Source organism: Pantherophis guttatus, chromosome 1 (genome assembly GCF_059756535.1).
Source record: "Pantherophis guttatus breed Tessera chromosome 1, ASM5975653v1, whole genome shotgun sequence".
Classification (NCBI taxonomy): Eukaryota; Metazoa; Chordata; class Lepidosauria; order Squamata; family Colubridae; genus Pantherophis; species Pantherophis guttatus.
The window spans coordinates 77,172,009-77,186,099 of record NC_142063.1 but is presented as its reverse complement, the minus strand read 5'-3'; the positions used below and the strand labels follow the sequence as shown (position 1 = coordinate 77,186,099).

Sequence of the window (14,091 nt, the reverse complement as noted above, 5' to 3'; positions counted from 1 at the left end):
GGTTTTATCCCATCCGATCATGAGAAAGGTATGCATTTGGAGAAAATGCCAAATTTAAATGAGTTGTATCTTCACTGAGAAAAGGGTTTTGCCTGCAAGCAATGAGGAGTTCTTTAATTGTTATTCCACTACTGTGCTGTCAGTGGCCATAGTCTTAATGGTTCACTGCTGCTTTGGGAAATGCAGCAAAGACACTTTCATAAGAGAGCCATTGCCTGAATGAATTTGATTGGCCTCAGTGGGATGCACCCTGCAGGCTAAAAATTAAAAAAAACAACACTTTTATTATGCCATAGGTTGAGTTGGATCTCAAACATCCAACTCAGTTTCTCATCCTGATGGCCATCAGGACTGGGTCTTTTCAATCCAATTTATTTCTTGTCTGGCTTTCCAGCGCCTCCTCTCTTAACAGGCGTCACTTTTATTTAATCTTTTATTTAATCGAGCACGCCGATTTGTTTCCCGGAAGAATGCAAACGCGAAGCTTCAATTCAGACCATATTTTGGTCACTTCTATCATCATCATCATCATCATCATCATCATCATCATCATCATCATCATCATCATCATCATCATCAATCTCTCCTGCATTCACACCACGCCGATGCTTCCAAGAGCCGTTTCCTCCGCCGCTGGGAAGTTGCTGGTCGCAACCTTAATAGCTACCGAACGGCAAAGCGTGTCGTAACGCCGCGCCGCTAGCCTTCCCCCCTCCTGCCGGCCCCGATCTCCCATTGGAAGCGGTGGGGTGGGCGGGTCCCTCGATTGCATCAGAGCCCGAGGAGGGCGCCCCGGTTCTGAAATATCCCCGGAGCGAGGCGAGGGAGGGGCAGGAGGCGTGGCACAGGGGGCCGGTCAGACGGCCGGGGACTGGGGAAAGGCGGGTGACGGTGACAGCTGGGCAGCGATCCCGGAGGCGCTCCTCCTCCCAACCTTCCAGGAGGCTGCCTCAGCCCTCGCCCGCTCCTTTCACCCCATCCCCGTTCCCGGCTCCCCCTGCTTCCCCCGACTGGAGGGGTCCCCACCGGCCCCACCCTCTCGAAGCCCCCATTGCGAGCGCCCGCCGCTCCCACTGGGAAAGCGATCCCCCCCCCCCCCCCAGCCCGGCCAATCGGTTCTCCCCATGGATTACAGGTTTCCTTCGGGAGAGGGAGGCGCAGCCCTCCTTTGCCCGCCGCCCGAGGAACTGCTCCGCCGGGCTGCGCGGCAGTGAGGCTCACCGGCTGTCCGTTTAGGACGGATCCTGCAGCTCTGGCGGGGAACAAAGCGGCTTCCCTCCTTCCCACCTCTTCCGTGCCTTCCTCGGGCTCGACTCTTCCGCTATGGACGGTATCTTAGAGCCCTTCCCCGGGGGCGCCTCCAGCTTCCTGGATTTGGGCGATTTGAATGAAGCGGATTTTCTTAACAATGTGGTAAGTGGAAGCGGGGGTGGGGGTGGGGGGGCAGGCAAGGTTTGTAAGGCAGCCCCTCCGAGGGTTTTTTTATTTTTTTTTGGCGGTGGTGATGGTGGATCTGCTATTGGCCAAGGCAAGAAGGAAAGGCTTCCCTGCATGGCAGAAGGAAGCCAGGTGTGTGCCGAGATGCGCCTGGATTTGTCTCCGGCTACCTCGTGTTAAAATCAGGATTTGCCGGTTGTCACTTACTGGTTTTTAATGGCAGGACCGGCAAAGTAACACGTGTTGCATACTGATCCTCACGGCGACCGTTTTCCGCTGGAAATTATGCCGCTCGGCCACTGCATTCTTGGCTACCAGCCAAGGCGGAAAGCTGTGGGTTGATTTATATAGATCTGCATAATTGCTCAGCATCTGATACCTAGCAGCCAGATGTGGGAGGATGCTGTATTGACAACACTGGGTTTAACCTAGCATGAAAAATCTATCCGTTCTGTAATATTTGAGTGATTTATACGGCTATCACTTGATCTCATCATCTTCAAGAGGGCATATAGGCATCAGCCCAAAGGGTGGTCGATGGGCAAGTGGGAATATGGGTTGAGGCTAGGAGCTGGGATTGATGACATATTTGCCTTGCAACCTCAATGCAAAAACCTTAGAAATATTGGTGGAATTCATTTGTAGATTAGTATTAATTGAAAAATAACTCTCTCTTCTCCCCCCCCCCCAACAGTTAAATAAGATATTCCATGCCTTTTTGTGGTTGTAAGTATTTGCACAAGAGTTCTTCAAATCTTAAAACTCATACTAGAATTTACTGGCTTGGGCATATCATGTAAATTACACTTTTTAATAGCCAGTGTAGAGCAAAAGATCTATTTAGATCCATTTTTACTTTAAAGAAGAGTTTCCAGACATGATCAGAGCAGCAGCATTGTTAGAGTGTTAATCCCTCACTCTACATATTTGTCTAGTCCCTTCTTGAGTTGATTGTAGAACTCTAATTTTCAGCACATTTAAGAGAACTCTACTGTTAGAAGAGTGACAAAAATGACAATAATCATTACTAATTAATATTTTTGTTCATAATTGCTAATCACTCAGACTCTAGAATAGTGGATGAAGTCTGATTATAAGGTGAAGTTTTCATCTAAGATGAAATGAGTTAACGTTTACATATTTTCTAGTTTCATCCTTTTGTCTGTAGTTTATACAAGTTCTCCAGAACTATAGTGGTCCTATATGTTCAAGAAGAGGGGAGGAAAGAAAAAACCTTACTTATTCCCCACAATAGCAATACATAAGGACTAGAAAAAGGATATAATAGAAATAGATACATAATTAAACAAAAAGGAATAACTCAGCTGACTCTTTTAGAAGAAGTAAATAGAATTCAAACTACTAGACATTAATGTGCTTTGATGGGTTACTTCACTGCCTGTTTTTTAAATTATCAAAAGCACTATTTGTGGAAACTCATCTGAATCTACCTCTTTCCTTTAAAATAATATGTCTTTTGGAAAAGGATGAAAGGTATATTTGAAATTAAAAAGAGTATTTGTTTTAATAACTAAATTATTTATATCAATGGAAATACTAAAGAAACAACAACTTCAAATGCCATTGGCCGTGTACATACTCTGCACACTCAGTAATTAATAATCATCTTATATTTACACAATATATTTAGTATATTGTGTAAACCCAGAAACTTGGTTAACTATGCATAAGCTTAATATGAGAATATAGCCATAATGTAAAGACTTAGGAAATTAATATATTTCTGTACTTCTTTATTTATATGCACTGCCAATATTCAGTGAAAAGCTTGAGAATAATTTATAGCACATTAAAAAAAAAATCCTGTGGTCTAAAGAGCACCAACCATCTGTTCCCAAGGTGATTTTAGGACAGAATTTCTTGCATTACATACAATTTCTTTACAATGTTTGTAATTTGTGGACTGAGATTTCACTTAGACAGGAAGAATCCATGCCCCCTCCCTAGCATTTCAGACCACATTTGATTATTCTTACGAAGCATGTATTTAAGAGCAAACTGTCTTAAAATATACTGCTTTGCTGCAATTTAATATTGACAGAAAAGTTGAACTATTCTGTGCCTCTTATATTCTCCACAGAAATAATTTTTCCCTCCTAGAAAGAGGCATGTAGTCTTTGGTACGGCTCATTCTTTCTCAGCTATAGGAATTAAGGCCATTGCCGCCCTTCTCCAGAGACTCAGGGTGGCTTACAATGCATTAAGCAAAAGCATTCATAATTTTGTATATTTATACAAAGTCAGCTTATTGCCCCCACAAACTGGGTCCTCATTTTACCTACCTTAGAAAGGATGGAAGGCTGAGTCAGCCTTGAGCCTGGTGAGATTCGAACTTACAGTAATTGCAGACAGCTGGTGTTAATCACAATGTTTTTAGTCTGCTGCGCCACCAGGCCCACATATGACCAATACATGGCAGTAGAGAGATGCAGAATGCACTAATTCTTTGTTGCCATCTGTGAACGTATGGATTTTTGCAGCATTCGTGTTATAGCAGAACTACAAATTTTACTTTAAGGGAAAGTAAAGCACTTTACTTTCACTCTTGTTCTTTGCTTAGGTGTCATGGATATTCTACATTCTTAAAAAATGAAGGAATTAATGGAAACATCATAGTACAATGACTTTAGCTATGACCTAGCTAGAAAAGGTGTCAGATTCAATTCATGATTGGACTTGCATGATAGGATTACCCATGTTTAACTGTACTATAGTTTGCTTCATTTTATGAGTTTCCATGATATGCAGAACCAAAAAGCAATGTCATGAGAATACTGCATAAAGTACTAGGCTAAAATATGGGTATCTAGTCTATGGGTTAGTATGCCGTGCAATCACAGCACTTGGCAGCTTCCGTTGGGAGAAAGGTCCTGGGAAAAAGTGATGTAATATACTTGCTACTATTGAGAATTACTACTACTCAGAGTAGATCATGATAACTTGGCTGGACAATTTGTTTAACTTGATATCTGTGTTATTAAAAATCACTACTTCTTTGTTTTCAATCATTGAGAAATATACTGTACTTTTTATGGCATTTTTATAGGAGAAAAACCTATTAATAGATTTAATAAAGGTTTTCTCCTATTTTATGGAGTGTTATATTGGCAACCTTTAAAATTTCTTTACCAGTGACTATATTAGTAATTAATATAGTAAATTGTCCTACTTTGGCTAATGTTTGCTAACCTGTCATAATTACATAAGCATGTAGAACCTTTAGAGAACTGAGAGAAATGATGATTTTCTAGTCAGCCAATATGTTCACAACAAATGTTATTTATGTTATTTATCAATGCAGTTTTAAAGCCTTCTTAGCGAACTCATATTGTTGGCAGTTTGTAAGCAACTTCCAAAGGCATGCCATTCCAATCAAATAGTCTGTTCATGTAATCACAGTTGCATGTGTGTTTGTGGAGGGGTGTGTGTGTGTTTGCTATTCCCTCTTTTTCTTGCTGGAAGGATAAGGTGGGAGCAATATAGGGAATTCTCACCTTTACCTATTGCTTGCAGTCTGAATGGGAAGCAAGGAAGTAACCCAATTTGTCAAGAGTGGAGTGTTACGAGCCACGGAAGAGGTCTCTTACTTTGCAGTGATAGTTCTCGAGGAATTTAGATTATTTGGAATGGTTATTAATGCAGCAATTGCCAAAAAAGCTAATCGCTATCACCAAAAATATAGACATTTAACTTGTATTTTAGGCGCCATTCTTCCATCCAGAGGCATCTTAAAACATTCTAAAAACATTTCTGCTTTCCTTCATTCAAAAGCCAACAGAGTTGATCCCAAGCCTTTACAAGCGATGCATCTATGCAAGTAGCAGAAAAGATACAAGTTGAAAGTTTAATAATATATTTAGGAGCCTATTAGGCATAAATATCTGTAGGTGCTATAGTAATAGTTTGTTAGAGAGTGATAGAATTAGATTGACCAAGCTTACAACTGTCAAACCAGTGTTTCCCATATACAGTTGTCCTGAAAATTAAGTGTTACTAGTTCCACTTCATCAATGAAGAATTAAAACTGAACTAAGTTAACCTATTTTATTTAAAAGTATTATTTCAGACTAGAGATTTGGGACTGTGGTTCCTAGTGCTTTGTTTTCAAAACCTTGAAAAAGCGGGGAAAGTGGTTACCTTCAATTAAATGCTGATCAGATGTAGTTTTCCTTGAGGGAAACTGGGAAAGTTCTGAGAAGAGTAACAAAATGAGAACATTTTGATTTATAAAACCAGGATTAAGAATAGAGTTGGAATAATTTAAAAGACGTTTAACTCTTCTCCGCCCCGCCCCCCTACTTAAATTGCTTGGATATATAAGATTTGTGTGCAAAACAGCATCGTCTGTATCCTAGATTAGACAAGATTATCATTGGCACTTCAGATATTACTGAACTATGATCATCCTTAGGAAACATATCCTGTAGTCAGTGCTTAAAAGCTTGGCAACATCTAGAATGTCCCCAGATTGTTTGCTTTGCCTTAGACCAGCGGTTCTCAACCTGTGGCCCGCGGACCCCAGGGGGGCATGATATTGCCACAGGAGGGTCATGAAGGCTTGATGAAATTTTATGATTCAAATCTTGAGTTAAGTCTTGGTGGTCCGTAGCCACAAAAGGTATTTAAACGGGGTCCATGGTGAAGAAAAGGTTGAGAACTACTGCCTAACCCTAAACCTAACCCAGGGGTCCTTAAACACTCAAAGAGCCATTTGGACCCGTTTCCTACAGAAAAGAAAACACCAGGAGCCACAAAACATCGGTGGGCGTGGCCAACTTGACACCACTCACTTTCACCAGTCACATGACATCCCCCCCCAGCCAAGCCGACCCAGCTGGTCATTAGGGCAGAGAACCGGTTGTTAAAAAACAACAGGAACCACAAAACCTTTTGATATCTCTCTCTCTCTCCCCCCCCCCCCTCTGCACCTCTCTGTCTCTGCCCTGGCTGCTTCTACATCCCCTGCCGTCGCCCTTACCTTCTCAGGCCAGGTGAGGAGTGACTGGGAGGGGAGGGCGGGCTGGGGCCAGCCAGTGGTGAGATCATCCAACAGGGAGCCACAGCAGAGAGCCCAAAGAGCGGCATGCGGCTCCAGAGCCGCAGATTGCAGACACCAAATCCAGTTTTTATAGAAATGCAATATATATTGAAGAAAATTTATCAGGGTTATCCCATTTACCCTGACCTTGCCTGAACTTGTTTAGAGGCACAGAGTGCTAATTGATAGAAAAGTGACAGGTGTATTGAATGGAGTGCTCTCACAAAGGGTGTGGTTAGGTAGGCTATGTGGCTTGAATCCAGAGTATTTTGTGGCAGGGCATATTTCTTTTACTGTTACACAATTGCAGGTCTTAAAAAATATTGCAACAGGATGATGTTCGTTTCTGACCAATCACATGATCCTGAACTTAGGGGAAACTGTAGTCAGATTTCATACTTGAAAAGAGTCCATGAGTAAAATTAGTCTTCCTTGATATTTACTTATAGATTGCAGTGAACCGTTTAAAAATATTTTTGCACTTTTTCTGCAGTCAGCATTACATTTTGGCACCATTGCTTAATTTCTCCAAAAGGGCTCTATTCATACATTGTTTTTCTTAATGTTATAACATAGATGGTCCCCTTAACCGTTTTTGTTTGTTCATCTTCTTCTTCTTGGCTCTTGGCCACTGACATTAGAGAGTCACTAATCTTGACTGTTTTTGAATGTTGAAACTCCACAATAGTCTTTCTGTGTCTACCAATAGTGTGAATGGCAGGATGTTCTCATTGACTTGACTTGACCATTCTAAGAAATTTGTGGAAGATTCAGACAATTCCAAATATAGATTTAAAAAAAAAACCCAACCAATAATAACAACAGACAACTTTAAACATTAAATATTTTGCTAAATAACGAAGGCAATCTATGGCTATTGGGACTGTTAAATTAGGTCACGTTGAGCTAGGATGGAGTAACAGGCATTTCAGATTAGATCCAACTACACATTTGACTCTGGCATAACACAACCTAGAGACTGGGAAATCAATTTTACCTTAGTGCCAATATTTTGATCGGGGAAATATTTTGTACAACAGTGTGATTCTTGCAGACTGCTTCATGGTTATATGCTTGAAAAGAATTCAGTAATTCCATATTCAAAAGAGGTTAGACATGGCTGGTTGGGGAATTCTGGGAATTGATGTCCACATCTCTTAGTTACCAAGGCTGGGAAATGATGATTTAGGTAGACAGTTGAGTAGAGCCCCTACCCAGGGCAGGAACCCAAATCAAACTTTCTCAAAGAACTGGCTGCCCAGCTTCTGCTTCTGTCCACCACCTCTCTGCATAATTGGAATACTCTTATTGTTAGGAAGATTTTTCCTAATATTCGATCTGACTTTGCTTTCCTGTGACTTAAAGCCATTATGTCCTGCAGTCTGGAATATGCTGGAAATTAGCTGTTGGCTTTCAATGTCGTATCCTTTCAAATATTTGAAAAGTCCTATCATAATCCCATTTGAAGGACCAATTTAGGGACAGATCATCATGTTGAAAACCTATCTATCCTTTACTTACAATCATTCATTCAGTGACCTGTTCAGAAGCCCAGAGGCACTGAATAAAGGGATTTATGACCAGTCTCTAAAGTTATGGCTGTTGCAGCACCCTTGTGATTATGTGATCAAAATTTGGGCATTTGGCAGCCTTTCTGTATTTATGACTGCAAGGATGTTTCAACTTCCCGACTCTTCTATCTATGCTCTTTTGGCCCTGTGCTCCATAGCCCTTGCCATCCCAACTGTTCTTTGCCATCGTCTTGCTTCCACTGCTGACCAAGCATGCCCATATTAGCCCTTCACTAGACAGTTGCTAGCCGCACAAGGCATTCTTCCCCAGTTTTCTGCCCGGTGGTTTCCTCACAAGAACTGGGGAAGATAAGCAGCTGTGTCCTTTTTGCCAATGACGTAAAATTATTTAACACCACTGACAATGCTGCTGCCCTACAAAGCGACCTGGACTATGTGTCAGAATGGTTGCGTAATTGGCGACTCCAAATTTCAACTAATAAATGTTCTGTCCTACACATTGGCAATAAAAATCAGAACACCAAATACAACTTGGGCGGAAACGATCTCGTAAACGACCCTCACTCTGTCAAGGACTTAGGAATACTCACCTCAAACAATCTAAGCCCAAGAGCTCACTGTAACAGCATTGCCAAAAGGGCACTAAGAATTGTTAACCTAATTGTGCAAAGTTTCTTCTCCAGTAATATTGTATTGCTAACTAAGGCATACAAAACCTTTGCCAGACCAATTCTGAAATAAAGCTCATCCGCCTGGAACCCACACTGTATTTCAGACATTAACATGATTTGAGTGGATTCATAGGTATTTCACGAGAAGAGTACTCCATTCCTCTACTCACAATAGAATTCCCTATACCACCAGGCTTACAATTTTGGGCTTGGATAATCTGAAGTTGCGCTGCTTGCGGTCTGATTTAAACATAGTACACAAAATTGTCTCCTACAACGTCTTGCCTGTCAACTTCTTCAGTTTTAACCACAATAGTACAAGGGCAAACAATCGATACAAACTCAAGGTACACCACTTCAAATTCGAGTGCAGGAAATATGATTTCAGCAACAGAGTGGTCAACTTCTGGAATGCTCTACCTGAGTCCGTTGTTACAGCCTCAAACCCTCACAGTTTCAACTTCAAACTGTTTACTGTGGACCTCACTCCCTTCTTAAGAGGTTCATAAAGGGGGCATGCATAAGCGCACCAGCGTGCCTACCGTCCCTGTCTTACTGTCCCTTTATTTGTATTTACTTCATTTGTTTATGTTCATAACTATACTTGTTATCTTGTTCGTTTGACAAACAAACAAACAAATAAGATGGTCTCATGTGGCCAGTAGCTGCCTTGCAAAGGACCAGACCAGGCATATCTTGTTAACAGCAGAAGCAATAAGACAGCAAGTCATCTGAGGTGACGGAGTCTGGGATGATGACAAATGCAGATGGGACTTGGCTCTGGCTTCCCAAGGCAGCAAGAAGTCACTTTGCATCACACTGCTGAGCTGATCTTGAGCTGCACTTCACTCTGTGCTGCGGCTCAGGGGCTTCTTCAGCCCAGAGCTGCAGTGTGTTCTTTCCCCGTACTCACAGTATTCATGCGTACACCTCGTACCCAATTTCCTTGGTCTCTCTGAGCTTACTCCACACTGCATCATCCCACCCCAACTCATGCACAGCTTGCATTGGGTCTCCCAGGGTCTCCATCCCCCCAGAGACTCCTGCTCTCTTTACTCGGGACTCCTTCCCTTTCCTGCTTAATGACCCACGAGTGTGGAGTTACAATATAACAAGGATTGCCAGGATTTCTGTCACTAAGTGATGCAATTACAAGATGTTGCACTTTACAGCTACATTGCTTAGTGACAGAAATTCTGGTCCCATTTGTGGTCATAAATTGAGGACTATCTTTGTTTGATATCTAAGAGTTAACAGATAATCAAGCATAACCCCTCTAGTTGTCCTTCTGAAAACCAAACAGTCCTTCAAAAGTCATTGCTTCACTTCTTCAACAGTCATTTATGTCCCCATTATCTTCAGATTGGATTACTGTAATGCATTCTACTTGGATATACTCTTAAAAATGACTTGGGAAAAACCGGAAGCATTGTGGTGAGACCGGCTGGAAAAATAGCGGGCTCCGATGAGCTCCGCAAAAATCCAGCCGGACAAACCGCTGTCAGGAGGTCTTCGGACTGGAACCGTCCTGTAAAGATGGTGAAGAAGGAGAGGTGCCTCGGATGACCAAGAGGAACAGGCAAGTTCCTTGAAAGGTCGGAGGCTGCTCTATGAACTGGCGGCGGGGGTGGTGGCCATTGAAAAATGACCGCTCTGAAGCTGGGGCAACCAGACTAAGTCTTTTGTGCAGAAGCGGTGTTTCAACTGAGTGCTGGTACCGGGTGAGTGATTGGCCAACTCACAGGTAAAGAAAATTTTTAATAACTTTAAAAAGTGTCCCGAAGCGGAAATTAGTGGCTAATTGGCATTTGGAAAAGTTGATGGAGGGAGAAGAACAAAGAGGAGGTTAAAATATCAAAGCCAAGAAAGAAAATTTTACAACTGGATTTAAAATTGTATTTGGAGAAATTAAAAATAATAAAAGAAAAAGAAACCCGAAGGAAAGTATTTTTTATGTGGATTAAAAATATTTTTGATAGTTTTGACATTTGAAGGAGAAGAACAAAGAGGAAGTTAAAACACCAAAGCCCAAGAAAGAAAAATTTATAACTGGATTTAAAATTGAATTTGGAGAAACTAAAAATAATAAAAAAGAAACCCAAGGAAAAGTACTCTTTATGTGGATTCAAATTATTTTTGACAGCTTTGATACTTAGTTGCTCTGAGAATATTGTGATTTAAGAGACATCTGCTGGCGGAAAAAAAAGAACTGCAATCTGGGTTGGAAGATAGAAGAGGAAATAACAGCTGTGACCTTGACAAATAAAAGATAATTCGGAAACTGTGAGAACTTTTAAGGAGTATTTGCTTTTCTGAACTGCTTGGTTTTGACTTTCAATGGTTGTGGAAGATAACAAAACCTTAACTTGGGTTGGACTGGATAAATATTTGAATTGGATATTATTTGGAATTTAAAAGAGACTATATGAATTGTAAAATTTTAATTAAATATAAACCAAAAGTTTTAATAATTTTTTAAATTGACAATATGGAGTCTTGGATGTGTGTGGAATTAATTGAGATGTTTAAAAACATACATGAATCACTAAAGGGTAATAAGTCAAATTTTGATGGAACATACAGAACAGGAAAAAGAGAGCATAAATGAGGAGCAAGAAAATAATATTGAAGGAAAAGGAATTGAATGCAAAAAGTAGTTAGATGATTTCACTGGAATTAACAGTGGCAAAAAAAGAGTGGATAGGGGGGAATATTCCCCAAAAAAGAATCAATCAAAGGGAAAAGAAGAAAATAGTGGAAAGAGATTAGGAGAAAACTTGGGAAGAATTACTCGAGTAATATATCTAAAAGTGAGAAAAAGGATTCAGGAGAAAAGATATAATAAATACAAAAAAAGAAAAAGAAGTTAAAAGAATGGGATAAAAGGAGGAAATTATTAAGTAGTGGAATTTTGGAGAGACCAAGAGAAAATGGTTAAAGAGGGGAAGAATAGTGGAAAAGAGGAAGGGAAATAAGATATATATATTAGTAGTTTAAGGGAACTGTATTAATATTATTAATTGTGGATGGTCAATTAAGTAAAGGGTGTTTAATGTAAGAAGTAAATATGATGTATATTGCTTATAGCAAAATAGGATAGTAGATGAAATATGAAATGGTAATGGGGTTTAATTATGAAGACAAGTTAAATTAAGAGACAAAATTGAAATGTTAAAAAGTGGGATGGGGATTTTGAAAAATATATGCTGTAAATGAAGAAATAAGATAACTAATTGATGTTATTGTAAGAAATTAGGAATTAAGGGCAGAGTGATATTGTTTATGTATTAAGAAGAGATTAAGATAAGATGTGGATGGTTAATTAAGTTAACAGGTTTCAATGTAAGAATTGAATATAATGATATATATTGTATATAGTTAAAAAGTGGGATGGGGACTTTGAGAAATATATTTTGCAAATGGAGAAATAAGATAATTAATTAAGAAATAAGATAATTAAGATAATTGAAGTTATTGTAAGAAATTAGGAATTAAAGGGTGGATAGTGATACTGTTTATGTATTATGTATTAAAAAGAGATTAAGATAAGATAAAGAAATATGGAAAAAGAATATTATGGCCAAAATTGGAAATATGTAAAAAGTACTTGGGGAAAAAAAAAGATGAAATAACAAGACATGGGGAAAAATGAATTTAAAAGCAGGAAGATTGGAATAGATTATAAAAATTAAGATATATAAGATGTGACCCGGTCAACACTCTGTTCATAAAATATGTATGATGAAAGAAAAAATTTAATAAAACTTGTTTACAAAAAAAAAGAAAGACTTGGAAACAGCATTAGATGCAAAATGCAGCAGCCTGCATACGGATGGGGGTTACTAAACCAACCTTAATTTCTCTGAATCATGAAAGTGTGCTATCTAGGAATGGACATAATATTGGAGGTGGGATCTGACGAATAAGCTATTCTGCTTTATGGCAGATCAGCACCATGAATGCATATTGAGGTACAGTAGGTGAGATGAAAGGTGAGGTAGCCAACATTAGGAGGATCTAAAGAAGCTCTTAAGTTGAGCTTGACATCTAATGGCTACAAAGATAATCTTGCATCTTTCTTAGCAATCGTTGGCAGTTGGAAGTGATTTTTTACTTCTTCCAGGATGGGTTTCAAGTTTCTAATCTAGCCTAGAGGGTGTTCCATCTGGTCTTCCATTCAAACAGATCTATCCACAAGACTGCAAAATATTTTTAATATAAAGCATTAGAAATACATGGCATGCAAAGAAAGTAAAACATTTCTAGAATAAAAGGCCTGTGTGCCATTGTGCTCAGTTCACTGCTGTGAAGAAAAGTATGTTACCTTCATACTTTACTTTTCATACTTCCCTGACCATCCAATTAGACATGTCAAGCTAAGAGTAGACATTTCCCAGACGTTTGTAATGTAGCAGGTCCTGATCTTCGAAATGAAGCAAAACTCAAAGAGTTCAAAGAAGGCTTTTGGCTGATTTGTGTGCTGAAAAACTGAGATGTTGCTTCTACAGTCCATTACAGCCACTCTTCTCTCTTCTCTTTAACAAGGAATTTGGCCCACGGCATTTAGAAACATAGTTTTCCAGGGGAGTGGCATTGAGACAAGTAGATTCATTAATGGCTTTAAAGCGAGAAACCAGCAAAAGCCACCTAACGAAATAGCTGGCATTAGAGTAATGGTAGACAGAACATGCACAAAGCGGTTATCTCAGTCACCAGGAATAGTCTAGAGTGCCCAGCAAGATTAGCAGGGGGCTCAGGTTCAAGCATGCCTTATAGATGGATCCATTCGCTACTTATATTGGAAGTTGGATACAAAGAAACAAGAATACTTGTACCATTTTATATCATTGTGATTCACTAGTGGTCTCACAACTTTGCCATCCTTTTTTGTAGCAACCAGTGAAGCTAAATGATGGGCAATGTGAGAAGGACCATGTAAAATTTTACCCAGCGCACACTTACATTATGAAATGTACAGGTATCTACCAGCCTAAACCATCCAGAGTCATACACTGGTACCTTCTGGGTGTTTGTTCTACAACTCCTTGTCTGTGCTTTCTGGGACTTACCGTATTTTTCGGAGTATAAGACACATCTATCTTTTTTGGTGAGGAAAAGAAGAAAAAGAAATCTCCTTCTGCCTCTGAGCAATTTTACCTTGTTGCAGCAAACAGCAAACAGCCTGCTTTACTTTCAGTTTCGTTTTCAGCATAGCTTGATTAGCACAAGGGGAAAAAAAATCTGCGCCAGCAATTTACCTCTTTGCAGCAAGCAGCAGAATCCTGCGCACAACAGCTGAGAGCAAATCAGCTGAGGGTCGGGAGGCCAATCCAATCAACTTGTGCTAATTAGGCTGTGCTGAAGCTGAAAGAAGCTGTTTTTTCTTGCTGTT

General features: G+C 40.0%; 1 protein-coding gene across 1 annotated transcript in view; it reads left to right on the top strand.

Moving 5' to 3' along the window:
- Positions 1-316: 316 nt before the first annotated feature.
- The window catches only part of CREB3L1 (cAMP responsive element binding protein 3 like 1), a 105,453-nt gene continuing 91,678 nt past the window's right edge, over positions 317-14,091 (top strand). The window contains exon 1 of the mRNA XM_034417445.3: positions 317-1,413. Within this exon, the coding sequence (XP_034273336.1) occupies positions 1,324-1,413 (90 nt within the window). The 5' untranslated portion in view covers positions 317-1,323. The remainder of the gene's footprint in view (positions 1,414-14,091) is intronic.